Here is a 27,393-nt window from a genome sequence, read left to right on the forward strand (position 1 = left end):
TTTTAAATTTCCTAATGAACATGCCATAAAACATGATTGCACAATCTCTTGGCCTTCAAGAGCGTTTCAAATTTCAAACGGCTAGATTTTTAGATATTTATTGGCTATAATTTGTTATAGACCTTATACTTATGTAATAATTATGTTATTCTTACCAAAGAAACTGGCGTAGTTTCGCAGTTTCTTGAAACTAAAAATATCACAGAATGTAAATAATCTGCGCGTGGATAACAATTTTATCTACTCGAAATTTACAATTAAATTTATAATGTAGAAATAAAATTCCCGAAAAAGAAGCGACCTTACTTTCTTCAGGCTGCCTCGCGGTAAGGGCGACCTGCTTTTCATCGTTCGGTATCGTTTCCGCCGCCGCCACCAGCTTATCGAGCTCAACTCCGTATTCGCCGATCGCCACCTCGATGACTAAAACATATTTAAGGATTCGATTTTAAAGCTATGCATTATTTCGAGAACTATATAATTATTCGCTCTTATGTAGCATGCTTTCGAAGTAAATGTTGACCATTTTAACACCTCGCCGCCGAGCGCACTGTCAGTACATTTGCAATCAACTTATTCAAACACGTCGTTATAAGACTTTGACACGCGACTATTCTTACTTCGTTATCTTGATGTTTCTATTAGAGCGCTTACAATATAAATAGACGATGTTATCAATAAAGATCTGAATCATCACCCACTATATGTATTTAATGACATTTGTCGGCAATATCAAACACAGTCTAGATTTTTAACTTTAACTTTTTCAAAACTATTACCTAATTTATTTAAGACCGTTACTACACTCTCGTGTGTGTGGTGAGTCAAGCTACTCTTCCGTGATAACGTGCAATTTATAATAATTCGCTTTAGATATGATTTTGCTGTCTTGGAACGGGCCACCTGCTGCCTTGGTCCGTTTCTGCAGAGTGCGATTTCGTATTCCATCAGCTACATTCGCCCATAAGTAGCTCATAGTCTCAAAAGCGAGAGCGAGAGAGAGAGAGAGAGAGAGAGAGAGAGATAGCCCAGACTTTAAGATTGCTCTAATTGTTCCAGCTGTACGTACCGAAATCTGCTACATTGTAATTAAATGGACATTGGGCGCCGACGGAAGCCAGGTGTGGTATCAAGGATCTAACCGGGCCTCTGTATATGCAATGACCATCGGCCACCACGTACAGGGAATCAAACTTCTCCAGAAGTGAGGCGCTCGGCTGATGAATCGTACAGATTACCGTACGCCTTTCTAATTCCGCCAATCGTTTCATGAGAGCGACGCATTGGCTAGACGAGAAGGAATCCAGACCTGAAAGGTAAATAATTCTCACTCTATCCTAGAATGCGATAATACACATTCTGCGATAAACGCATTTTGAAATCGTTTTCCGCACCCAACGCATCGAGCAAGAAATGAGATTCGAGCGCAATCCCCTATTCTTGAACATATATCGTATATGAAAATGGCAGTTTCGTATACGACTCTCAATATTTGATTTTCATTCCTGGAGGCCGATTCTCAAAAAATATTGCATACAAAAATACTAGGGAACTCTATAATATATGTAACGTATACTATAATATTTTCGTATATTTTTATAAACGTTATTTTCCAAGAATACGGCCCCTGAATGATTACTATGCAGTCGTATTCGAAAAGTACCATACGATTTACACCGTATGGGTCATGGCATTTAAAATAAAGATACATATGCGATAAATAATCGAAATTCTGCATAACAGTGAAAATTTTATATAACAATGGCAGCTTTAAAAAGGTTAATTCATTTTAAAGTAATAAATATTTTGGAAAATGCAAACATTGTGTTCGAAAAATACAGAAAGATTTCAACGTAATGATCAATTTGAATTAAAATGGAAAATGTAAACATTGTGTTCGAAAATACAGAAAGATTTCAACGTAATGATCCATTTGAATTAAATAACTTAGAGTTTGTAAGATTATTTCGTTTAAATAAAAATATAACACAAAGAGTAATTGATAGAGGAGAAGAAGGTAATATGGTATCCATTTTCATTTTATTGAATAACTTTGTTCATAATTAATATTTTCTATTAAAACTTGAAACGATTACATTTGTCAGAGTGTTGTTTGACAGATTCTAGATTCAAAGTAATGAAATATTTATTATATATATATATATATATATATATATATATATATATATATATATATAATTTAAATTAAGAATTTTTTATCATGTAATCGATATTCCTAATGCTTACCAGTTGTTGGTTCGTCGAGGAATAATATTGAAGGATTAGTTAGGAGTTCTAAAGCGATATCAAGCTTCTTTTTCTGTCCTCCCGATAATTTTCCGCATAAAGTGTCGTAGCAATGGCTCAGCCCTAGCATCTCCAACAACTCTGAAACCTGCACACGTACAACAAGAGTAAAAACTATTCTATTTCTATAAAGTTTCATTTTTATAAATATAATTGCAAGGCGCAGCAATATTCAGATCAACATTCAGATAACAATGAACATAACCCTTAAATTAAACGCGTCATGAAGAAAGAAGTTTATGAGAAGCAGTCGTGGATCTTTCTCAAGTTGCCTTTCGAAACTGAACATAAGATCTTATAAATAGGGGTCAGATTTCGGAGAAGAATTTACGACGCAATAATTAAAGTGGACAGACAATTGTGACAAACCTGAGTGTGCTTATAAGCGGAGCTGATTGTGCAGCCAAGTTTCAAATGAGCGGCTAAAGTCATGGTTTCTCCGACGGTGACGTATGGTGTGAGAATGGTGTCCTGGTGTATGTAACACGACATCCTCTTCCATAGTTTACTCTGTAGTTCACGGACTTTACCGTTGATCCGAACTTCTCCGCTCACACCCTTTACCCTATGCAATGCCATCGTTATATTTGTATATGAATAGTTACGTTGCTAAACAAATATTGTAAATTACTGACTGCCTTCTGGTGAAAAATTAGAAAAAAAACATGAGATAAAGTTACATAATAGTTATACATGTATTCAACTTTGCGAGGATGCTAAAGTATCGCAAATTACGGGCATTTACAGACATTACTACATATCTTCGAATTTACATTACAAAATCACAAAAACTTTTTTTAGAATTGAAATATGCGTAAAAAGAAGATGCGCTCAGGTCAATTTTACAAGAAAATTGAACAAAAATTTAATAAATCATTAAAAATTTACTCGTATATCCGTCACCTAAGGTTTACTTTACCTTAAAGGTGGAAGGTCATATAAAATCGATTTTTTTTATTGCGTGTATTTTTATATATGTATTAACCCTTAAACACGTAAGTGGGTCTAAGAGACTCCATATGAAGTTTGGAACGCTTCCTGTGTGAAGACGGAATGAGATAGGAGGTTCGGACCAAGACATAAAAAAAGTTTGAAATCTCCTCTTTCGATTGATATGGTTGATCAACTTTTTTGGTCAACTAGAATTCGAACGGCACGACAGCAAAGTTTTGTTAGGGTCAATGCGACCCATATAGTGTGTAAGTGAAACCTTTTTTGTGAGTACTTTACATAAAAAAGCTGGACAAAATACGTTCGAACAGGTGGGTTCGCGGATGTTACTTGCACATACTCTGTCTAAAGCTGGAATACTATACAATGCTGTAGAAAAGGGAGTTTTTCCGAAGTATATCATGAAACACATCAATTTTCAATTTTAGACACGATTTAATCAAAAATACCTCATATTTGCCTTGTTACATAAGTACATTTTTTAATAGAAATGACAATGACATAATTTTTTTTTAAGTATGAATCTTTAGTTTTAAATCGCCGTATTGTAAAGTCTTTAAAAGTTTTTTGTTGCAAAGGTATGACTTTAAAGGAAAATGGATTTTTAGATACCCAAAAATACCTCATATTCTCCATGTTACATAATTATACTTTTTAAAAGAAATGACTTTGCCAAATTTTATTTTGAAAATGTGACTATTTAGCTTTAAAACGCCGTATTTGAAAGTCCTTAAAAGTTTTTTGTTGCGAAGATATGATTTTTTCGACGCCTAAACAATACTCTGCAGAATTGCGTTCTTTTGCACTCACTTTTCATTATTATTCTCCCCGTGCATATAAATATACAAGAAATATATTTCATAAATGTCTTCTTTATCCCAAAACACTGAATGCATGGTACACCTCTATTAATGATTCTCCGGACATTAATATTGAAGCTTTAAATTGCATAAAAGAAAAAACTGCTTTAGTCAATTTTCCGTTATATGCTGGCATTACATTCAATGAAATGGCTATCAGAAAAATAGTTGAATATGATGGCTCAAAATATTATGGCTATGTCGATTTTGGGTTTGATTCTAATTCTAATTGCATGCTTGTTGCTAAAGAAGCTTTAGTATTTTTATTGACATATTTCAATCAAAACTGGAAAATTTCTGTTACCTATTACTTTATTAATGGTATAAATGCTGAGGAAAAGAAAACTCTTTGGTTAAATTGTATTTCTGCGGTGCATGACTATGTTATAAAAGTGCGGCGGTGGCAACGACTCACGGCAAGATCTCTTGGTAGAGGCACGGAACTCCACACCCCTGGTCATGAGTCAACCGTGCCAACGGAGAGGAGAAAGGATGTAGGTTTCTCCGATTACCAAGATCTCTTAGTTGAGTTTAACTTGAGCCCGTGAATCGGCGGTCTAGGAGTCGGAGTGCTAACTGCCAAAATCTTTCAGCGGAAGCTAAGTTTTCTTAACTTTGGACCTAGCTCGGGAGACACTTCTTTGCGAAAGGAGATTTAGAAAGAAGCCACTTTCGTAGAAGCGGCACTTAGATACCCGCATCTCGCGAGGAGGGGATGTTTGGGGAGCGGTCGGTACGTCAGCGAAGAGAGGATTCGCCGCCACTCGAGATCGGCAGCGATCGCCACTTCGGTCGCTTGCACGGCGCGTGCGCGCAGAGAGTGCCTCGACGCGCGGATACGTGTTCGCGCGCTACGCGTATTTGAATTATTATTGGCGCTATGCGCCTCTTCTTTGCTGTCCGGCGAGTAGCCGGACAGCCTGGAGCGGCGGATGGTCCGACGGAGAGCGGCAAGGCGGTTCGTTATAATGTTTATATGACGACAGCTAATTGATATCTGTTCGTGCTTCGTGAACAGCGAGTTTTTCTGCCTCCTGGTTAGTCGCAGAGAGAAACGCGAAGAGTACCGAATTTCACGGAGTTTACCGATCTTACCAATACTATTATAAGTGGAGATAAAATACAACTCCGAGCGAAACGTCTCCATATACACGAAATATAATAATAAATACGAAACGGTATCAGTGTTCTCAATTCTCGGATAACTCACTCGGTAAATTCAAGTTCAAATTCTTTGCATTATTTAGTTTAATAACTTGTGAATGTAGATGACGTCGATACATAAATTACTCTTTGTTTTCTTTTATAAATATTAAAATTGACTATAACAATATTTTCTTAGAAGTCTTTAAGATCAAGAATTTCTAATTTTTTATAAAAATTTCAAAATTCCCTAATGCAAATTCAAAATAATAACTTTGAAAGTCACACAATTTTCAAATACATATTTTACGAAACAAATGCAATGAATGTTTTTAAATAACTATAAAGAAATACAGTTATTATTAAGTTCATTTAAAGTGAAAATTTCTAAGGTCTTGCGCACAATGGAAGAATATTAGATATTAGAAATTGGAATTAGAATTTTAGAATTAGTTTCCTCAATAAACACTATAAATAAATAATAAGTTATGTTGTGTTTTGTTGATGTGCTATATCTTATTAATCCACTGTGCATTATATTCAATATTCATTGAAGAAACTGATTCTAAAAAATTTTTCTTATTTTTAATATTTAATATTCTTCTGTAGCTATTAAGAATCTAATATAGCGGATTTACACTTTTTAAATGTTACTTTGCACAATTAAAAGTAAACGTCTTCATATATATCTTCATATTCTCACTATCATAATATAAATTATCATCTAAATTCATACACCGCAAATTTTGGACCCACTTTAAATTTCCCATTCAAAAGGTTAATATTGAATGTAATCGAAACGTTATTTGTTATTCTTAAATCTCGGACAATAAATGATGAATAAATTCTAGTTTTTTTTTGTATTATTTAATATTAAATGTAACCGACAACAGAGAGAAACCTGAGATTTTCTAATAAGAGTGTATTTTCATACTCAATCAATCTCGAATGACGAAAACAGGAAAATTGCAACTTACAATAGTTGCTAGATGCAGTATTATCTGAAACTTTGTTTTCATAATAGAATTCCTCTATCGAATCATATTACAAGTATGTACAAATGCGGTTCGATGTATTATCTTGCAAATGGTCAGGTTTCTATTTTGAGCGTACTTCGCGCAGAATAATGATATTTAACTGTGCTGAACTGCTCAATGAAATTCGTAAAAATAAAAATAAAAAGCGCAGAATAATAAGATTAATTCATTCAGACAGTATGTTGTGGAATGCACAATAACAGGATAATAATAGATATACAAAATGATTATCCGTAACACTTTAAATGCACTCAAGGATGAGGTTCGCACGTGCACAAAGGAAAAACAAAATTCCAAAAAGTAATTCGCGTACGTGTTAATTTTAAAGCAGGTATGTGAAGAACAATCTTTTAATTTTTGGTACTTACGTGAAACCGGCAAGAGCATTCAGCAATGTCGATTTTCCAGCCCCGGACGGCCCCATTATGGCAACTAATTCGCCGGATTTAAATTCGCCTTTAACGCCGTGCAGAATTTCCTTCTCGCCTGCAGAGAGAGCAAGATGCAATTAAATTGCAATTAAATTATTGCATCATTCAACATGCAATAATTCACAATTAACATGTCTTAGACGCGTACGTGAAAAAATATTTCTTAATTTTAGCTCGATCCACGTGAATGCATAAGAGATAAAAAAAAAACAGCGTGGGCATGTGTTATAGAAAATCATGTATCTTTAGTCAAACCGCAAAAATTTATATAACAGATTAAGGCTTGTTATTTTATAGTTTTATACAAATATAACCACTTCAAGATTATTTTGAAATCATTGACTCTAGATATTTACATGATATCTTATTTGCGCAAAAATGAGACATATGAGAATATATTGAAAAGAGTTTGATAAAAATAATAAAGTCTAGATGAAAACTGTTAAACTTTATTGAAATAATTTTAATTAAATATTCAGTTAATATAAGTAAATATTTAAAGACCAATTAATAATCTAATGCTTACTATTATTATATTTAGTTACTATCTATTAAAATAATTAACATTAACCAAGTATTACGTCCGCCGGTTTAGAAACTGGGGCATAATTTATTTTGGTTTTTTATATTATATTTGGTCAGTGTCACCAGTTGTTATAAGTGTAGGTGATATGTCCACCATTACAACAATTATTATTAAGAATAGATGAAGAAAATTGGAAAGATTTTGGGAAATTGTATAGGGTACATTTGAATTCTTGGCTGTGTGAATAAGTGTGCGTGGGATTATAGTTTAAATAAAAGTGCCGTATTTGATGAGCAGCCAGTACACGCAATCATCATGCGATCTTGAATTTATTGTTTTATTATTATTTCTATTTTTAATTGTAGCGACAAATATTACAAAAAATAAACGACTGTGTGTAGCCGCTCCAATTTCAGTTATATATATTCTAATTCGAAGATGTTAACTGTATTAAACTTATTTTTATATTTCAAATTTCTTGTTATTACAATTTCTTGTTATTACAATTCATATTAATTGTATTTTTAAAAAATTAACTGCATTAAAAATTATTTTGACTCATATATACAGTTAATGTGAAAAAAAAAGAAAATTTTATACGCTAGACGTAACACCAGTATTTTATACCATAGCTTGATTATTATTACTAAACTCCTATTTTCAGTGTAATGAAAAAATACTGTGTACAAAGAAATAAAATTTGAAATATTTCACTGGAATTAGTAATAAAGGCAATTTTATTTTTTCCTTTGCATAAGTACAAAAAATAGATTTATTATGTAGGTACAGAGTGTCAGAAAATATTCATTTATGCTCTTGTAGGTTAATAGAGCAAGTTAAACGAAAGTCCTTTGATATTTTTCATAATTTGCAACAGTTATCGAGATAAAAAATAATAAATTCGGCAAATAAGCATATATTTTCCCTACCCACAGCACGCGGGGACCGCCCTTCGCTCGCTAAGCCAGTGGCAGCCGCGGTAGGCGGCACGGCGAGAAGGAGAAGCAGCAATGGCTATTTTAAGCTGGGTACATACTAACGAACTAGAGTCCCTAGAAGTAGAGAGTCTGGACATCTGTTCCTAAAATGTCGGTGATGATTATGTCAGTGTATGTACGTGAGCTTTATGTGTGGGTATGTTTATCGTTGTGTGCACTTGAACGTGTTGTATGCTGTTATCGCATTGGCTAAAGAGGATTAAACAGGGATCCGTATTGGTGCTGCCATTTTAGGTGCACAATCACGTGTATCCAATCACGTGGAACCCCGTGATGTCCAGACTCTCTACTTCTAGGGACTCTATAACGAACAAACATCAAACGAACAGCTGCATTATACTTATAAACGTTTATATCGCGCACGAATTCTTTTTGATGTATTGCCTTATGAGGGAATCGAGCCGAACGCGAATCGAACGTTTTATTTGTAATCACTTTAGCATAATATCTACTAAATAATAACAATAAACGTTTAAATTTGCTGTTCGATCAGTGTTCGTTCGCTGAGTCTGTACCCAGTTTTACCCGCCTCACTGCCTGCCACGGCTGCCACTGGTTTGACGATCGACGGGCGGTCTCCGCGTGCGGTAGGTCGGAAAAGTATGTGCTCATTTGTCGATTTTATTAATTTTTATCTCGGTAACTATTGCAAATTTTAAAAAATGATAAAAAAACTTATTTTTGCAGTTTGATTTGCTCTATCAATCCACAAAATCACGAGCGAACTTTTTCTAACACCCTGTATATACGTACAAAAATACCGCTCTCCTATTATTAAAAACCATGACAAGTGTTTCATTAAATTTAAAACTATTTTTAGTTTTTAAGACTATTTTCGGAAATATTTCTTTAAGACGTTTTTTAGAAATCTGTAAGATGTTTTATGGTCGAATTTGAGACTTTGTGTTATCTGGATTGTTTTGCTTTCAACCTTTCATAATATCATATTGGTATTCTATTGCGTTCTTTCCAAAATTGTCGAGATAATCGTTATTATAATCATGGTTCCACGAATAAACTTTTGTACGTTGTATTTTCAAAAAGTGTCGCGAGACTTTCTCCGTTTAAAACTTTCTTCGTTTATCGTATAGCTACGCGATACAAATACTTTCTCTTTAAGAGGACCGGTACACTGTGTAATTAGACACCGTGCAAATAGACACGGTGTAAATAAACACGATATTTTGAATACGGTTCCATTACCGGTTCCAGACACCGTTCAGTTGCCCATGCACACCGTTCAGTTGCGCACCGCTCACTTGCACTGTTTATTTGCGCATGAAAAGACGCTTCCAAAATTAGTTTTATTCGATGCGTTTTTGCATGAAATAAACAAATCTGGCAGAAAAAAATGTCGTACTGCCTCGCGAATCAAGATATTAATCATTAAATTTGACGACTGTTGAGGTTAGGATAGCATTTAAGATTTTTTTCCCCCCCCCCCCCCTCTCTCCAAGGGTAGTAAAGTGGATGGTTTTGATGTTATGTGGTAGATTCTGTGATACCATTGTAAACCTATAAATTTCAATCAAAAGTTAGTTTTCATTAAGTACCTTCAGAATTATAAGGCTTGAAAGCTACAGTGTACTGTAACTTTCAAGCCTCATAACTCGGAAAGTACTTAACAAAAATAAACTTATTTATAGTGTTTTGGAAAACTCTTGTCACCAGCTATTAGATTCTGGAATCATAAATATGGTGTTTCATTTAAAAAAGTTAATGTGATTTTGATCTGATCTTGGCAACGTCATTCAAGGTCAAACTGATAAGTAAGATAAAGTAAGATAAATAGATATTTTAAAGTTCTACCACTTTGAACGTTTTTTCTCAAATGCTTAGTTTTCGAGATATTTTGGCGTTCTGGTACTTTTTCTCCACCCTGTACATGTATATGACTCAGATATATGTATTATTATTATTAGATCCCAGATTCAATCCCCGACTGACAATGAGATATTATTTTTCACAATAAATTTTTTACAGAATTTGGAGGGAAGGAAGAATTCTTACTGCGATATTAGATTGAATAATAATAAAATGCTTATAAGCATTATTATTAAATAAAATTGATTGTCGATTTAATATTGTGCACCCAGACCCAATTTGGGACTGTGTTTCAAGATTAAAAAATTTATCGGTTTGATAAACTTGAAAATGTAAAAATATAAAAGCACAGAAGAAATATCAATACTAACAATAAATGACTGGTCAAGGCTCTTTAATTTGCTATTCTTTCACATGTTGACCTTTGTCCTTTTATTATTAATACTTTTTATTATTATTCTATTTTATTTTCTTGTTGACATTGTACTTACTGATTGAGAAATTGCGTATGTTCCATTCCCTGGCGCGGTAGCGTATGTCGCGGAACGACAGGTCCAACTCAGGTCTCTTTGGGAAGGAGTTCTTCTCCCGTTGTAAGACATTATTGTTGTCTATGATAGCCGTGTCTCGCATATCATCCTGGCTGCTATGATCGAACTGACAGCAGCTCACAGACGATCGTGACGATGAACAATCCGTCCGGGTGATCATCACGGCGGGCTGGAGATAAAACGATGATTTGAAGCGCAAGCCCTCGCTTGCGTACGTATGTACAATAAAAATAAAGAAGAAACAACGTCACCGAGTCTCGAGTGTCATTCGGTCCCGTACTGTTTGAGCACACGCATTATCTGTTTACTGAACTTTCTTTTAATTTTCCCGTACTCGCTGATCACGGATGAAATATCTGCCGTGTTGACTCTTGTGTTTCACGTCGTTTGGGAGGGTTCCCAATTCGCACAGACCCGATCGGACACCACCAATCACGTAATCTAATCCAAGCCAACCAATGGAAATACTCTAGGCATCGGCCGTTATAATTGGTGGTGTCCAATTGAGTCTGTGCGCAACTGGGACCCTCCCATGTTGACTCTCACGTACCTTATTAATTCAATCTGAAACGAGAAATTAAAGGAATACCTGTCAATTAGATATTTTAACTTTGTACTAATTATTTGTTAAAACATCGTTTGTATGCAACTAATAATATTCATTAATGACTAAGCAAGAAGTACAAGCGTAAGAAAGAGCATAGCTAGAAAAAGTTATAGACAACGTCGCTAGTTGTAATAATAACTTGATTAGACGACAGTAAAGAAAAAGAAAATATGCGGTCTCTTCAAAGCTTAAAATTAATTCGAAGTCATCACAGAAAACAGATTTGCGCGAAATATACTACAAGTTATCAAATAATTTGTAATTTCGTTTAGTATAGTACGAGAATAGGATTTCATGGTTGAAAAAAGAAATATGAACATTTCAAAAATCTACAAAACGCTTAGAAATATTTTACAATAATTAAATTTGATGTGCTTACATGTGGTATTAGGAATCGTATTCCAATACATTTGCAAATGGATTACTAATTACATGTCGCGGCTTTATAATAAAGGAATATAATATTATTAATTGTATTTATTCTATCTTGTTATAAAGTAAAAATAAATTTATATATATACAAGGTGTTCCAGACCATTGTATGCAGATTGTCACGACGAGATAGAAGAGATCGAGATAAATCAAAAAGTCTAATACTATTTTGCGATATTTGCAATAATTTTCGGATTATAAAATATTAAAGTTAAACGAATAAGAGCGCGTGGAGAGGAGCGGTTACTCGCCTTAGCCATAGAATCGCCCACCGCGGCCCGACTGTAAACTACAATAAGTGGCGCGCGGCGAGGGGAAGGATAGTTTGGCACCGCCGCTCTCTTATGTCTCCGCATCGCGCTGAGGCTCGCGTTAACACTATACGCGATCACAATTATTAAGTATTTTGTTCTTCGTAACATTCATAGCATTTTTTATAGCAAAGAATCAAAAATTAAATAATGTAACTTTGCGAATGTAACATCACACCTCCCTTTTTAAAGTACAAGACCACGGTAAACATTATCCCTTTGAACAACAGTTCTAATTAATACTATTCGAATTTCACCATTATGTGTAATTTAAAAAAAAAATTAATTTTTACCTTTTCTTTACACTTTTCATATTAAACACGGTGAGATACTCAGATAAATAATACCATGCTGATTATAATTTATTGCAGTTCTAGCGTCAGCTTTCAGTAGTTTCCAGCAGAATGTTATTTCAATGCTCATATTTTAAGAAGAGTTCCAGCGATTGCATATTTTTCAATTAGTTTTTAATCTCTGAATACTGCATGATTTCATAAAAGAAATGTGTAGTTAAATTTTGTAAATTGGATTTTTTTTGTAAAACGACTTCGTATGTTCTTTGCACCAATTGGTTTATCTCATTTTCTGTGTAAAAGTATTAAAAAATACAATTTTACCAAAAAAACAGTTTACGAGATATTTTATATTAAAACTATGCCACACTAAAATTTATTTTTCCATAAACTTTTTTATAACTGTGCATGAATACTTGAATGCTTTTATTACAGAATAATTTGCTACATTAATTAATAATTAATAGTTATTATTTACTGCACACTAGCGACCACGCTTGATTCGTATCTGCCGCATTTTATTTTGTTATTTTGACATTTTCATGAGTCTCGAATCTTTTATTGAATTAATAATTTGCTACATCTGTAATACAGTATCCAAATGGTAATTAACAACAGTGTTTCCACTTTGAGAAAAAATTTTCTATTTATAATTTTTGAACTTTTGAGGGAAGAAGAGGGCAAAGGAAAAAATGAAGGAAAATTCAACAATATAGAGAAAATAATAAAGAACGTATAGTTATCCTCATTAATAAATTCCTTTTTAAGTGTAACTAATATAGAAATTAGGAACAGCCAGTTAGGAGTCGATAGCATCGTTTGATTGGCTGAGGTTGTTATAATTCCTATATTTTCTCACTCTACATCTGAGAAACTTGATTAAACTTAAGAAATTGGCAATCTTATTAGATATCTATGATTCTGTGTTGTTTTGTAAACAAGCATTAAAAAATTGATAAATTTTTATTTTTTAAAAATGTTTGTTTATTTTCTTTATTTATTTTTCTCATTACAAAAAATACATTTTTAATCAATTTGATTGAAAGTAGACATAACCTATTTCCTTTTTCTGGATTAAAAGCATTAACTTAAGTTCAACCTGACGTCTTAGAATGACATTAAAATATAAAGAAATTATAAACAATTATAAAAAAATAAAATAAACGATTTAAATATGATTTTAAAAATTTTTTATTAAAATAAAAAATTTTGATGTTAGCTACTCTTAAATAATAAAATCTTAAATACCAACATTTTTTTATGTAAAGGAAAATACGGGAAAAATTCAAGGTAGAATGTGAGAAAAAAAGAGAAATTTAGGAAGAAGAAGGGAAATTTTAGACCACTCTAGTGGAAACACTGATTAACAAAGACATTTTACGAAATAGTATTAAACATTTAATATTAATTTAATCTCTTCTACTTAATTTATATTTATAATCTGTATTAATTATTGATGTAATATTTAATAATTTGTAAGGTTTACGTTTTGCAAGTAGTGCAAGTTTAACGTATTGCATAATAATTCTTAAAATTAATATTTAAATCAGTGAATAATTAGAACTGTTGTTTAAAGGGATTAAGAGGTGCGGTCGCGCCCCCGCCAAGTGCCGCACAGCGACTAGCCTCTTTTACGCAAGTCAGCGAGTTCCAAGCAGATTATCATATCTCAATAACGGCTGAAACGTTCAAGTTCTGAATAATCTTAATCGATAGCTTGGGGAAAATTGCATAATAAAAGTGTTTTTATTTTTTCTCTCCGTGCCCTACGAGCGGAGATATTGCAATGCAAAGTCTAAGTCAACATTTTTCATGTAAGAGACGTCATTATTACCAAAATAAAAATTTTTAAACTACAAAAACTTGGCGTTGCTGGATATCTAAATATAATCTAAATACAATGTTGTAAAATATAATAGTTATAGTATGAGGGTGTGGGATGGTGGTAGGGAAAAGTCGCGTAATAAACACGATTAATTTCCTCAATCTTCCTTTAATCCCAATAATAAAAATGAATTATAAATATAGAGTTAGCACCAATATTTAATTAAATCTGTGTGTGTGTTAGTGTGAAATTGATATACGTTGCGGTCGCGGCCGTATTGACTGTTAAATTGTCTTCGTTGCAATCGTTTAGCTGGACGTCGTTTTGCTTTCGGAAAATTGTCGGTGAAAAGAACGGTTAACAGCCTGTTACTAATCCCCTGGGAAGTTTGTCGTTGGGCACGGCGGTCGATAGATCATCGTCAGGCCGACGAGGATGATGCCATTAAGTGGCACCCGAAGATGCCGCGCGAGGTATTGCGCCCTTTTAACGCCTCTGTAGTTCAGGTAGTCGAGGATCCCTTGGAGATTTCTCCGGAATCTTAATAAGAATCAGCTTTCTGGGCAAATTATTAGCAAGATCTCGGGCGGGAAATTTAAATTTTCTTTTCTATCATGGAGTTGCACCAAACCCATTTAAAATCAAATTCTATTTTCTCTTTAGATATTTAATATTTTAAATTAATTTTCTCTTTCTCTAAAATTATTACATCAAATTTATAATTTCTCATTGATGTCTCTCTTTTCAAAAATAAAATCTCACATAGACTAAGGAACTGATTTAAATTAACTAGAGTCAATTTCTCCAAAAATTCATACTACTTCTCATTTTGAAACCTTAAAACTCCTCTCTGAGGGTAAGAAAGAAACGCAGGTTGGAAAACCAGGTTAGCGCATACTATCTAAGGCCTCTTCTATCCCGATTCAAAAAAAACCCTCTCGGAAAGAAGCGCAGGCTGGTAACACAGCTTAGCGCACACTATCCAAGCCTTCTCAATCTTCTATATTTCTCTTATAAAAATCCTTTTATAAAAACCATCTTATAAAAAAATGACTTTAGTCAAAATTTAAGGTTTCCTTTCTTCTTTTATACAATTAATAAATCTGTTTCAAAGGAACTCCAGAATAAAAGTAATTCTAAATTATAAATTCAACTCTCTTAAAAATCAAAAATTTAAAAGTCTCTAACCTTCTCAAATTAAAATCGAAAAGTCAAGCTTTATCCTTGTGGCAAAACTTATAAAAAAATCATTCAACTTGATAAAAATGAATCCCGTAAAAGAATATGAACAAAGGCGGCCTTTTTTAGCGCCGTCCGCGAATATAAAACCGCGCATAATTAGTAACACTATTGTAAATTATAAAATTAAAAAATCACCAGCGGGAAGTTATATTTTTGTAAACCAATCGTATTAGCACGAACACATTTATTCAAATAAGCGCACACACAGCTCACACAAACATGCACGCATATGTATTTCCTTATATTAAAATAAACACACATGTAATATACAGATCAAATTCAAACTCTTTCTTTCACACCCATAATCCCACGCACGCTCAAAACACACCACCCAAGCCATCTTAATATATCCAAACATACATTCATTCGATCTCTCCTTATTTCTAACAACCAATAACATTTGTCGCTGCGAAAAAGAGCACGCCACCCCGCTTTGCAACAGCTAATGACAGCAGCCATTCAAATAAACCACACACAAAAATTATGCCGCCCAGTTTCTAAACTAGCGGACGTAACATAAACATATTTCAGGCGATAATTCTCCATCTATATCATCTGATAATAATTATCACAAACCTGACATAGATATTATTAACTTTAACATCGACGTTGAAAATGTAAGCTTAGATAATGACCCATTATTTGACGATGAAGATAATTATTATGACTGTGAAATGAGGACGAAGATATTAATATTAATGCTACAGGTACTACAGATAATACAATTAATGAATGCTCCAATAACTTAGAAATAGTTAATAATGCGATACCAAGATCTAACTTATTGAGTAAAAATGAAAGAGGATTCATATCGGAATTAAAACGTTAGGCAATAAATTATAAAATTTGTCTGAATGTAATCAATGATTTTTTCCGGATATTAAGAAAGCATATTTTGTTCTTATCTGTTTTTGCCTAATGATTCCAGAACATTTTTAAGAACACCGCGTAAAAGTATTGTAATATAATAAATTTAGCAGAAGGATTATATTGGCATTGCGGTTTACGTAATATTGTTAAAAAAATAATTATCTAATATGAACAGTTGGCACTCCCATCAAATAATATAAATTTAATTTAGAACTTAAATGGTTTACTTTTGTTTAGATCTTCTAAAGTTTCATTTTGGCCTATTTTAGTATCAGAAGTACATTTGAAGAAAGTTTATGTGGTAAGTTGTTACTACGGAAATGACAAACCGAACAGTGCAAAATAATTTTTTAAAAGAATTTGTTCATGAATTAATTAGTATAAATGATAAATTGCCCATACAAGTTTCACTTTATGCAATTGTTTATGATGCTCCGGCAAAATCTTTTATATTGTCCACTAAAGATCACACCGGGTAGTGCCAATTGTTCCAAATGTTGTATTTATGACATACGAGTATATAAAAATGATGCAGTTTCTTTTTGAACGTGTCCAAGTCGTCTTCGACTATTTACATTATTATAATATTTACATTATACTACATAACGATTACTCTTAATGCTAAATTTGCATTTATTATTTAATAAAAGATCAATCCTAGAAAGCAAAGTACAAAAGGATGTCAATGACTCGGGACTTTGAAAAAAAAGCTTGAATTTAATAAATTGGAAAATTATATTCCACATTTAAGTATGCTATTAAATGTAAATTTAGTATTAAGATTAATTGTTATGTAGAATAATGTAAATATTATAATAATGTAAATAGTAATGTTGTAAATGGTGAAGAAAAAGGATTGAACATAGTGTAAGTATGTTCTTGACGTAAGAGGTCATGTCCTGTAATAAGGTAATACCTCCACGTGGTACCTCCACAGGATGGGTAACGCAAAATTACCTTTCTGTATGTACATTTTCTATTGTCACAAAAAGTAAGTAAAGATTTTGAAACAGCAAAAAAACTACATTGAAGTCATTAAAAGCATAATATACTTTTCTTTGTTTCTTTTCTTGTCATACAGTATAAATAATAGAATTTGAAATTATTGCGATAAATTTTTAAAACTTATGTGTCGTCATATTAGATCCGCTATTTTCAATTAAACAATTGTAATTATACAGCAAGTAATCAGAGACTTACAAAACCATCAGATATCGATATTCATGTTATTTACACATTTTTAAATTCTTGTCTTCCATATTGAATCCGCCATTTTGATTTGTTTATTTTTAAAATCAATGACTAAAATAACTATACACAACATGATCTCATATAACTTTTTGAACTTTATTCAATGGCAGATGCGAGAGAATGTTACGCGCCGTAAGTAACGTTCGCGGGATGCATTTATGGTTTAAATTCAAAAACTTTTTAACAAATAGTCGGAAATTAATTTTTCAAAAAAAGAATTAAACTAGAAACGTAGAGCTAATTTGCTTAAAAAGTTAAATATTTTGTAAGATTTTTTGTTTTTCAATTATTTGATTTTATATTTCGAAATTTATCATTTTTTTTACGATTTTTCACAATTTTTTTAAAGTTTTTTGTTTACGGTTTGCATAAAACATTTTTATAAGATGCGAAAAAATATTTCCTATATTGTAGAAACGTTTCTACGTAAAATGCTGTAAAGCTGACCTCGCTATCATTTTTTCTTTAACCAGAAAAAATTCATAAAGAAGTCAAGTTTGAAAAAGCTGTTTTTGCGATTATTTAAAAAATGGAGGGTGTTGGAACAAAACGGACAACGTAGTCGTTTTCAGCGTATCAAAATCCTATAGAAACGTCAAAGTTCAAAACACAAGACCGCCCCCCCCCCCCCAATTTTGTAGCCTGTGTAATTTAAGTTTTAGTGTCAAATGTATCTTTAGATTATATGCATCTGCTTGGGAGTCGTTAGGAAATTATTGCTTTTATGAATAAAAAGCCTCTTATCCGTACGTCTAAATTCAGCTGAAGTTCAACAAATTTCAGAATTATTAATAAAAATAAGAGAACGAACTCCTACAGAATTTGTAAGAAAACCAAGAAGTTTTAATGATGTTATGTATTGGAGCTACAGAATTTCGCCACTTTTTATTGTATACGGGACCCGTAGTGTTAAAAGAAATTATAGAGCAAAACATCTATATTAATTTTTTAACTTTACATGTAGCTATATCAATTCTTATTAGTCCAAAATTGGTTAAAAACCAAAATAATATTTTATATCCTAAAATCTATTGATTCATTTTGTAAACTCGCCACACTTATGTTCGAGTCCGTAGTTTACCGTACTTCTATTCGTAAGACAGCTCAATTTTTCGTCTTGTCACTTTCATTTTAATTAATATTTTAAAGCTTCCCAGATAACACAGAATATTCTACGGATATTCTATGTTGAGACTAATATTCTTTTCTAAGAATATTCGTACAGATTATTTATAGAATGTTCCTAAAACATTTGAAAATTTGTTAAACATTTTGAATGTTCTAGGAAAATTCAAGAATATTACTAGAGAAGACTTTCTGCAGAGTGCGCTTCAATCGCTTGTTTTTGGGAATTTCTTGGCGATACGTGACCACATGCAGGTTTATTTTAAGCAATTGTGACGATAGTAAGTTATCCGCTATTCCGTGTTTTCTCTCTTCAACAGGTTAAAAAATCAATTTAAGAGAACACTAAACTACAAAAGATTTCCCGTGAGCTGGCCGTGATATATATTATATAACCAGCTTAATTTAAAAATTGTAATTTAAATTAGCTTACTTAAAACTACAGTTTTTTATCATTAAGTAATTATATTATAGCATAAATAATTTTATTTTATCACTACATATCTTAAAATTTATCTACAAAACGTATAGAAGCATAATAAAGCGCAAGTATTCAAAAGCAACCTTTTATAGAAAAGTAAGCCACAATACTGCTATTGCGCTAGAACTTTCGCAACCGAATAATAATGTTGACAGTCCTTATAATAATAACAGTCAAAACATTGATGATATTAATTTTCAAAAATATATTTCCGAAGAAAATATTTTTGATAATAGAAGTTTAATCGTTTTTAATAATTATGACAACAGAAATGACTATGACAACTCATCAAACATGTCTTCTAATAATTCAATGGAAAACTTAAATTCTTCAAATAATACTGTAATAATACTAATAATTATGACAGCGATTATGACAACTCAACAAATATGTCTTATAATAATTTAACGGAAAACTTAAATTCCTCAAATAGTACTGATAACGACATCGAAAATAGATTTATAGAACAATTACATTTATGGGCAGTTACAAACGACATAAGTCACAGTGCACTAAAAGGTTTATTAGAAATTTTAAATTCATCAGGAGGTCATTCAACTTAACCTATTGCTCCTAGAACACTGCTTTCTACTCCTCAAACTAATCTGTATAAACCTATAGAGTCGAGAGTGTATTCATATTTAGAAATAAAACAAGCAGTAAACAAACTTATTCATTTTATAAATAAGCCACTTAATAAAATATAGATTTATTAATTAATATAATATGGTCTGCCCTTAAGTAAAAGTTCAAGTAGTCAAATTTATCCAATATTATGCTCTATTTTTGGTTATTCAAGTGTTTCTGTTATTAGAATATATCATGGCTATGAAAAACCTTCTAATGCAAATGACTTTTTACAAGATTTTATGGAAGAAGCAATACTGTTAACACAAAATGGATTTATTTTTCAGGAACACACTTTACTATTTGTTATTAAAGGTTTTATTTGTGACGCTCCAGCCAAATGTTTTATTACATATGTATACTAAAGGTCATACTGGTTTCTTTTCATGTACAAAATGCATGCAAAAAAAAAAGATATATTAAAGGTAGAGGTTTCCCAATATTAATTTAAAAAACAGAACTGATCAAAATTTTCGTAATAAGCTACAAACTCAACATCATACAAGAACATCAAAATTAGAAAATATTCCTTGTCTTGACATAATTAAAAATTTTCCACTTGAATCTATGCATCTAATTTACTTGGGTGTTATGAAGAAGCTTATCGTTAACTTATGGCTTTTTGGAAAAGCTTTGAATAAAGTATCAAAAGTTTTATAGATAATATTTCAGAATATTTTACTTTTATAAAACCATATGTCCCATCTGAATGTGTGAAAAAAACTCGCCCAATTGAAGAAGCTAAACGTTGGAAAGCAACAAAATTTAGATTCTTTTTGTGATATTGTTGGCCTATCGTCTTAAAAAATTCAATATCGGACAAAAAATATTTACATTTCTTGTACTTGCATGTTGCCATTAGATTTTTAAGTGTTATTGAACTTTATCTTAATTATTTAGATTATGTTCCATTATTATTAATTTATTTTGTTAAAAAGTTTATAACTATTTACGGAGTAAAGTACATTTCGCATAATGTCTATGGTCTAATCTATGTTGTTGATAATTGCAGAATTTTTGGCAATTTAGATTCATACAGCGCTTTTTCATTTGAAAATTATCCACAGCATTTGAAAAGATTAGTGAGAAAACCTGATGCTCCTTTGGCCCAGAATATCGTTTGCACGAAGCTAGAAACTTGCCATTTAATAAACCTATCAAATTAGAAAAAATATCATTGATAAATGAACATTATGCAGGTCCGTTACTAACAAACAATTTTTATGTCCAATATGAAAAATGTACAATAGGCAGTATTTCTTTAACTACAGAAGCTGACAATAACTGTTGTTATTTACGTGATCGCAGTATCAATATCATTCATAATTTTGTAAAACAAGATAATGTTTTATACGTAATTGGTAAGAAATTTTTAAATGTTAGTAATTATTTCATAGAGCCATGTAAGTTGTCTCTTTTAAATATATATTTAGTAGACCTATTGAGTGAGTTGTCAACATGGCTTGTTAGTAATATTTTAAGAAAATTTGTTATTTTTCCCACTAAAGAACATGCGTTTGTTGTACTTCCACTTCTTCATACATTATAATCTTTTTCTCTTACTTGTATAACTACTAATATAAATTATAAATTTATTATACAATTTTATCCGCCGTAAATTAATAATCATAAAATATTAACAAATTTTTTTTCTTAACTAATGTATCTTTTATCATATTATTAATTATTAATTATGATAATTGTTCCAAAAATATTTCATAATCCATAAGTAATTATTTTATCAAATTGTTCATTAGAATTCATTACAAATTTATCGAAGCATTCTGTTTAATTGTACAATACCACCGACAAAAGACTATTAAAGACCGTCAACCGTGGGTGACAAATTTTCGAGGCCGTTACTGGGGCCCCAGGGGCCCGGCGGTAATTGAAGAGCAATGACGTTATCGACTATATGATTGTTAATACAAATATTTGAGTAATACGTTATTAAAATCTTGATTTTTTTATTATACGAATACTTCATAAGCAAATATGCATACTTATATTTAATAATATCATCGTATATTGCTTTAAAATTGTAATTCTTTTTGATCAGTTATTATCTCTGTCGATAATCAAACTTGGATGTTAACATCAAAACTGCAATTTTTAATAAAAGTCGAGAATTTTTGGGTTACAAATACATAAGCATATCTATGAAACTTCAAGATAACAATAAATTATAAAATTAGTGTATTGTCAGTTAATCATTAAAAATTTAACAGTCACAAACTCCCGGGGGTTAGCGGTCTTTAACAGTCTCTCGTCGGTGACAATACGTACATTGGTGATTGTGCACACTGTATAATGAGTTAAACAGTAGTACATTTTATCGAAGAAAAGTCGGTAGAGGCTGTTCCAACATCGTGGATACATGGTGAAACTTGTTATTGGCCACCACTTATTGATTCAAAATTGATAAATTGCATTAATAATTGCGAAAAACCTATGCTAAATACTTGGACACTCCATAAAATCAGGAAACTTGGCAATGGACATACTCATGGTAAATATTTTTGCATTTGTTAAATAAAATGTTTTCTTTATTTGTAATAAATTTTCATATGATTATACATATGTTTATTATTTAGACACTTTACGCAAAGCAAAAGAAAAAGCTGCATTAGCAGAAGAAACATCTGATTTGACATCTGATTATGAATTTGCAAAAAGAAACCGTAAGAGGAAAAGAAATTCTGGCGATGAGGATAATTCACCATCTAAGTTCGTCCGAAGATAAAATAACATCGAATTTAAAACTACCAGAACCACCAAAAAAAAGAGGTAATCTGTAATTTTTAAAAGCAAATTGTAGTTGATGTTTTTAATACTTATACATAATGAGGATATGAATATTTTACATTTAAATGACGAGAATGACTATACTGATCGAGAGTAGTTCTTAATGCTCAATAATTTTTTAGGTGAATTTATTAACATTTATAAGATTCTCTAAATTGCGCGCCGTATATTTACCAGACTTAAAATAGCTTTTAAGAAAAACCTAGAATGTAATATCACTAAAATAAATTGCTAATCAATTTAATAATTTTGATGCTTACACGCATCTCTACAAACTTTTTTTATCTCAAAAATTATACAGAAATTGATTGTAAAAAATATTACTTCAGCCCTATTTTTCGCAATAAATTCTTTTACAGTTTTCGAAATAAGGGGAGTAGAGATGCGTGTAAACATCTAAATTATTAAATTAATTAGCAATTAAATTTAATGATATTATACCTATACATTCTGAGTTCTTCCAGGTTCTTCTTAAAAGTTGTTTTTCATGTCCGGCAAATATACAGCGCGCAGTTTGGAGAATTTTGTAAATATTTATAACTTTACCTAGAAAACCATTGAACAGTAAGAATTACTTTCCGCTCTCATTATTTAAATATGTTGACGTACTTCCCGATCATATTGGGATTTCGTTTGTATATTAATCTCATTTAATAAATTTACAAAAATTCTAAATATTAACAAGACAGATAAACAGTCACACAATTATCTTTAATAAACAAGAAAATACAAAAAAATACATAAATGTAAAATAAAGTTATTTACAGGAAGTAAATAGTAAAAAACAATAAAAAGATACCAATATCTACAAAAACATGTAAGTAAACTGCAGTAAAAAGAAAAAGTTATTCCAAATATTGTATTATTTTTAGTGTCTACTTAAATTTTATTTTATATTTATATATGAAAACTAGAAAAAATTAAACTTAAACTAAAAGAAGCATTTAATTTAATTAAAAAGCGTTTTTGTTATACAAGGTTAAAAAAGTTTTTATTATACACGATGAAGTTGTGTACCTGAATAAGAAATGTCATTTGTGATTGTATAACTTTGAAGCCTACTCTACAATAACGTAACATAGAGTCGTTAAGCTATAATACGCGCTTTAAGTCTGAAAACTATAATTGATAAAAATGAGACTTCCAGTCGCGGCTTACAGTCCTATGAGCTTATATATGTTACTACGTTGTAGAATAGGGTTTAAGGAGAATAGTGCCACATACTTAACATCGATAAATTTTTTTATTTTTAAATTTATTTTTCATATTTTTTTTATATAATCGGTTTAATTAAAAAATATTGTTTTGTTAAACAAGACAAATCCCTTTGTATCTAACTAAGAAATAGGATTTGTTTTACCTGAGAATATTCCAAAGTTTTCAAAGAATATTCATAGAATATTCTGAGAATGTAACTGTGCTATTTGGCTTTTATTGTAAAAATTAAAAAATACATAGTCTAAATATCATGCTCATTATAAAATAATAGCAGGTTAAGAGGATGATTGGAAATAATTAAATTTATAACAATTATATAGAGAAAAAAGTAAACTATAAAACAAGATTACATTTCAGCATTTTACCGGATCAGAATATGGCAAATTAGAGTTAAAAATCTATGTTAATGAAAAATAATTAGAAAACGGTCTGTATAAAGTTAAACTAATATTGGTTTTGTTCTTAAAGTTTTTCTTTTTATTTATGATAATGTGAATATGAACGAGGAAAACAAAAAGCATATCATGAAACATAAATAAAAACAGAATTAACGTATTTTTTAAATAAAATAAAACGTATATACTTCTTGATAATGGCTAATATTCTAAAAAATTCTTCAAATAATTAATGTATTTAGTTATGTAAATAATATGCTTTATTTTAGAATTTGTAAACTGCAGCCTGTCTTGCAACAATTTTATAAGAAGATATGAAAATTGAATAATCTCATTCCTGCGCCTTTGGATAACAGTATTCAAATTCGTATTTCGAAAAATCACGCAGAGAGTGCTCTTATGTATTCCATATTCCATATTTCGACTTTGCAAGTAATTTCATAAACTGTAAATCTGATAAATTACATTCTTTACTACTGAGCATGATAATTGCTGCCAGCTTAAAAATTTAGAGTTAATACATAATAAAGAATATTGTAGAAATTAAACAAAATACTATTTAATAGTACAAAAATTTTATACGAAAATTATGACATACGACGTTGATGTTACATCAAATTGTGCAGGAGTATATCACTAGTCCAATTTATTAATTGCAAATGAATCAATTAATTTAATGGTCATTAAAGGCAAAATGTACAAAATGCTGAAATAAAGCGCTCAAGAAGGACAAAAAGAGCACGTTTTTAAATACAAATGAATATGCGTGTCTCTTATAACACTCCTCGTATTGTCTCAACAATAATAATGTATGCAATAAACGATTACTATTATATATATATATATATAAATCTACCTTTTTTCTATAATAAGCAATCGGGGGCCGCTCCCGTTTTTTGATGTAACACTGTCCACTATGAATGAACTTTCACTGTTGAAATCAACTTGATCGTGGCCTATATATATGCACATGAATTCCCTACCTGCGTGAGGCGCTTTGGAGAGGGAATTTTATGAGTTTTCAATTATTCATGAAATTCCTATAATATAGAACAGAATTGGAGTAGAAAGTGAAGCGATTGTTTAATTTTTTGGATTTGTTAAAATTTATAACTCCAAAACAAAACCGCATAAACAACGCCGCGACATATAAATTGTTCTTTGTTTTGAAGAATTACTAGAAAAATTAGTGTAGGAAAACTCGATGAACATTTTTGTGATTCTCCTTGTCAGTGTAACATTATTTCTTCTTGTTTCAAACATATATATTTTCTAAGTCACAAAATACAATAAATATTGAAATAGTTGCAAAATTAAATTCTTGATATTATCCCCTTAAAAAAAAAGACACCTTGAGTTATTTTTAACAAAAAAGCAGAATTGCAAAAAATCCAAGTGTTAAATTTTTTGCCAAAAAGTCAAGGTGTCTGTTTTTTTCAAAATTGAATTAGTTGCGTCCGATATTGCGACCGATTGAATTAGACCGATTGTTGAAATTCCATTCGTCTTCAAAAATGTTTTGACACGACGTAACGTTACGGAAATTATGAAAGAATCTCAAACATCGAAAGAATGTAAAAAAAAAACATCCCGCCTAAATCAGGCGATCCGAGATGTAAACATCTAAGCATCTTCGTCTGACGAGTTAGTATCGATTCCTGTCGCAATAGCTATGCTGTAAAAAAGCGTCTGGTCTTGGGCATACGGCATACGTTGCCTGGCGCACGTACACAAAAGAGAGACCTCGGTCTCTATCAATTGTATAAATTATAATACAAGAGTATTTAATATTATTAATATATTTATAATGATTTGTCTCATGGTTTGTCTTTGTGTGTGTATGTGTGTGTATTACATTTTAATTTTTTTTTGCACAATATATATACTTATCTTATTATTTTAGAACCAGACAAAAAGTGAAGGTATGCTTTTGTTTTCGTGATTTCGTCTTTGCGCATTAATTATTAACGCGGCTGGTTTCTGTGGCAAAAGTGGTCTCAATCCTGAAAACCTGTATGGGTAAATAACAAAATTGAGTTATTTATTACATTAATAACCATTATAAATAAGTTATTAATTAAATAATGTGGAGAAATAAACAAGATCTATTATATAATAAAATGTACGGTACTATTAAAATAAAAATTTGATTTCTCCCGGTATGGCAATAATATATAACAAAAATATGGATATTATACGCATGACATTACTAAACATTTGTTACACTGTATTATTGTAAAATTACTTAATTTTTAGTTTAGCTAATTCTGTTTTCACGAAGGTCAGAGAGAAACAGACAAACAGTAATGAATTTAATAGAGGATTTTCCGTTACTCTCGGTATACGTAATTTTTTAGATATAGCTTTCATCATTTCTGGCATATATCAATAAAATAAACTTATACATATTTGAAACCATCCCCATATGAATACGCGTAACTTCGTAAACAATTTGTAAATCATTTAACTACTTATCAATCTCGAAACTAGAGATTTCACGCTTTAAAATACTTTTTTTTTAATTTTTTTTATATTTACTTTTGACAAAGTTACACTCTCTTGAATTACGCCTATTTTTTGGAGTCAGAATAAGTGATCTCTTAATTTTGCTATCGAGTGTATTTATTTAATACAGGAATCACTCATTGAATTAAAGTATTATATATTCTAATAAAGTAAATATTCATATATATAAATAAGTAAATATTTCATTAATACTATTCGAAAAGTTATTAAAATTTATGAAATTTTTTTTCTGTGTTGCATAATTTTCTTTAGAAATACGTTAAGGTTTACGATACTGAAAATTATAAATGACAAAAAAATTCTTGAAACTATTTTTTATTGAAACGTTTTAAATATATTTTGATACGTTATTTTCAATATTAATATTTTTTTATTTATAATTTCAATATTTAATTTATAATTTCAAATTGAAACAAAAATATCCTTGCGTTGTGTGCTAGTTGATAATGCCTTTTTGAAATTATTTGTGCACAAAAACATGGACCAGTCAATTTCCAGAATTTCTTTATGCATGTGGTATGTACATGCAGCTATGGAAATTTGTTTGGGTAGGTGCTAAGTCTCATTGTGCATCTTTGAAAACACACTTTAGATAGAAAACTTTGTTTCAGCAAATGTTTTTGCGGTGACTCAAGAATATATCGCGAGCCCAACGTCAAAGAAGAAGAAGAACAAAAGGAACGAAATTTTAATTTTAGCACAATTTCAAGGTTTTAAGAAAATGTTGTAGAAATATAAATTTTTTAATTTTATTAAC

At 30.9% G+C, this 27,393-nt stretch overlaps 1 protein-coding gene across 4 annotated transcripts in view; it reads right to left on the reverse strand.

Annotated features, from left to right (window-relative positions):
* Window positions 1-25,036, reverse strand: part of LOC105194717 (ATP-binding cassette sub-family G member 1) — a 37,194-nt gene extending 12,158 nt beyond the window's left edge. The window contains exons 1-8 of one of the 4 annotated variants that reach the window (XM_039452389.1): window positions 24,967-25,036; window positions 11,179-11,192; window positions 10,569-10,797; window positions 6,667-6,784; window positions 2,677-2,872; window positions 2,248-2,395; window positions 1,070-1,309; window positions 307-423 (exon numbers count right to left, since the gene is read on the reverse strand). In XM_039452389.1, coding sequence (XP_039308323.1) covers window positions 307-423; window positions 1,070-1,309; window positions 2,248-2,395; window positions 2,677-2,872; window positions 6,667-6,784; window positions 10,569-10,788 — 1,039 coding nt within the window. In that variant the 5' untranslated portion in view covers window positions 10,789-10,797; window positions 11,179-11,192; window positions 24,967-25,036. Of the gene's footprint in view, window positions 1-306; window positions 424-1,069; window positions 1,310-2,247; window positions 2,396-2,676; window positions 2,873-6,666; window positions 6,785-10,568; window positions 11,134-11,178; window positions 11,193-24,966 lie in introns of those variants that run through there. The other 3 variants (XM_039452390.1, XM_039452391.1, XM_039452392.1) reach the window with 3 other exon arrangements.
* Between the last annotated feature and the right edge of the window lie 2,357 nt (window positions 25,037-27,393).

Source organism: Solenopsis invicta, chromosome 8 (assembly GCF_016802725.1).
Source record: "Solenopsis invicta isolate M01_SB chromosome 8, UNIL_Sinv_3.0, whole genome shotgun sequence".
Classification (NCBI taxonomy): domain Eukaryota; kingdom Metazoa; phylum Arthropoda; class Insecta; order Hymenoptera; family Formicidae; genus Solenopsis; species Solenopsis invicta.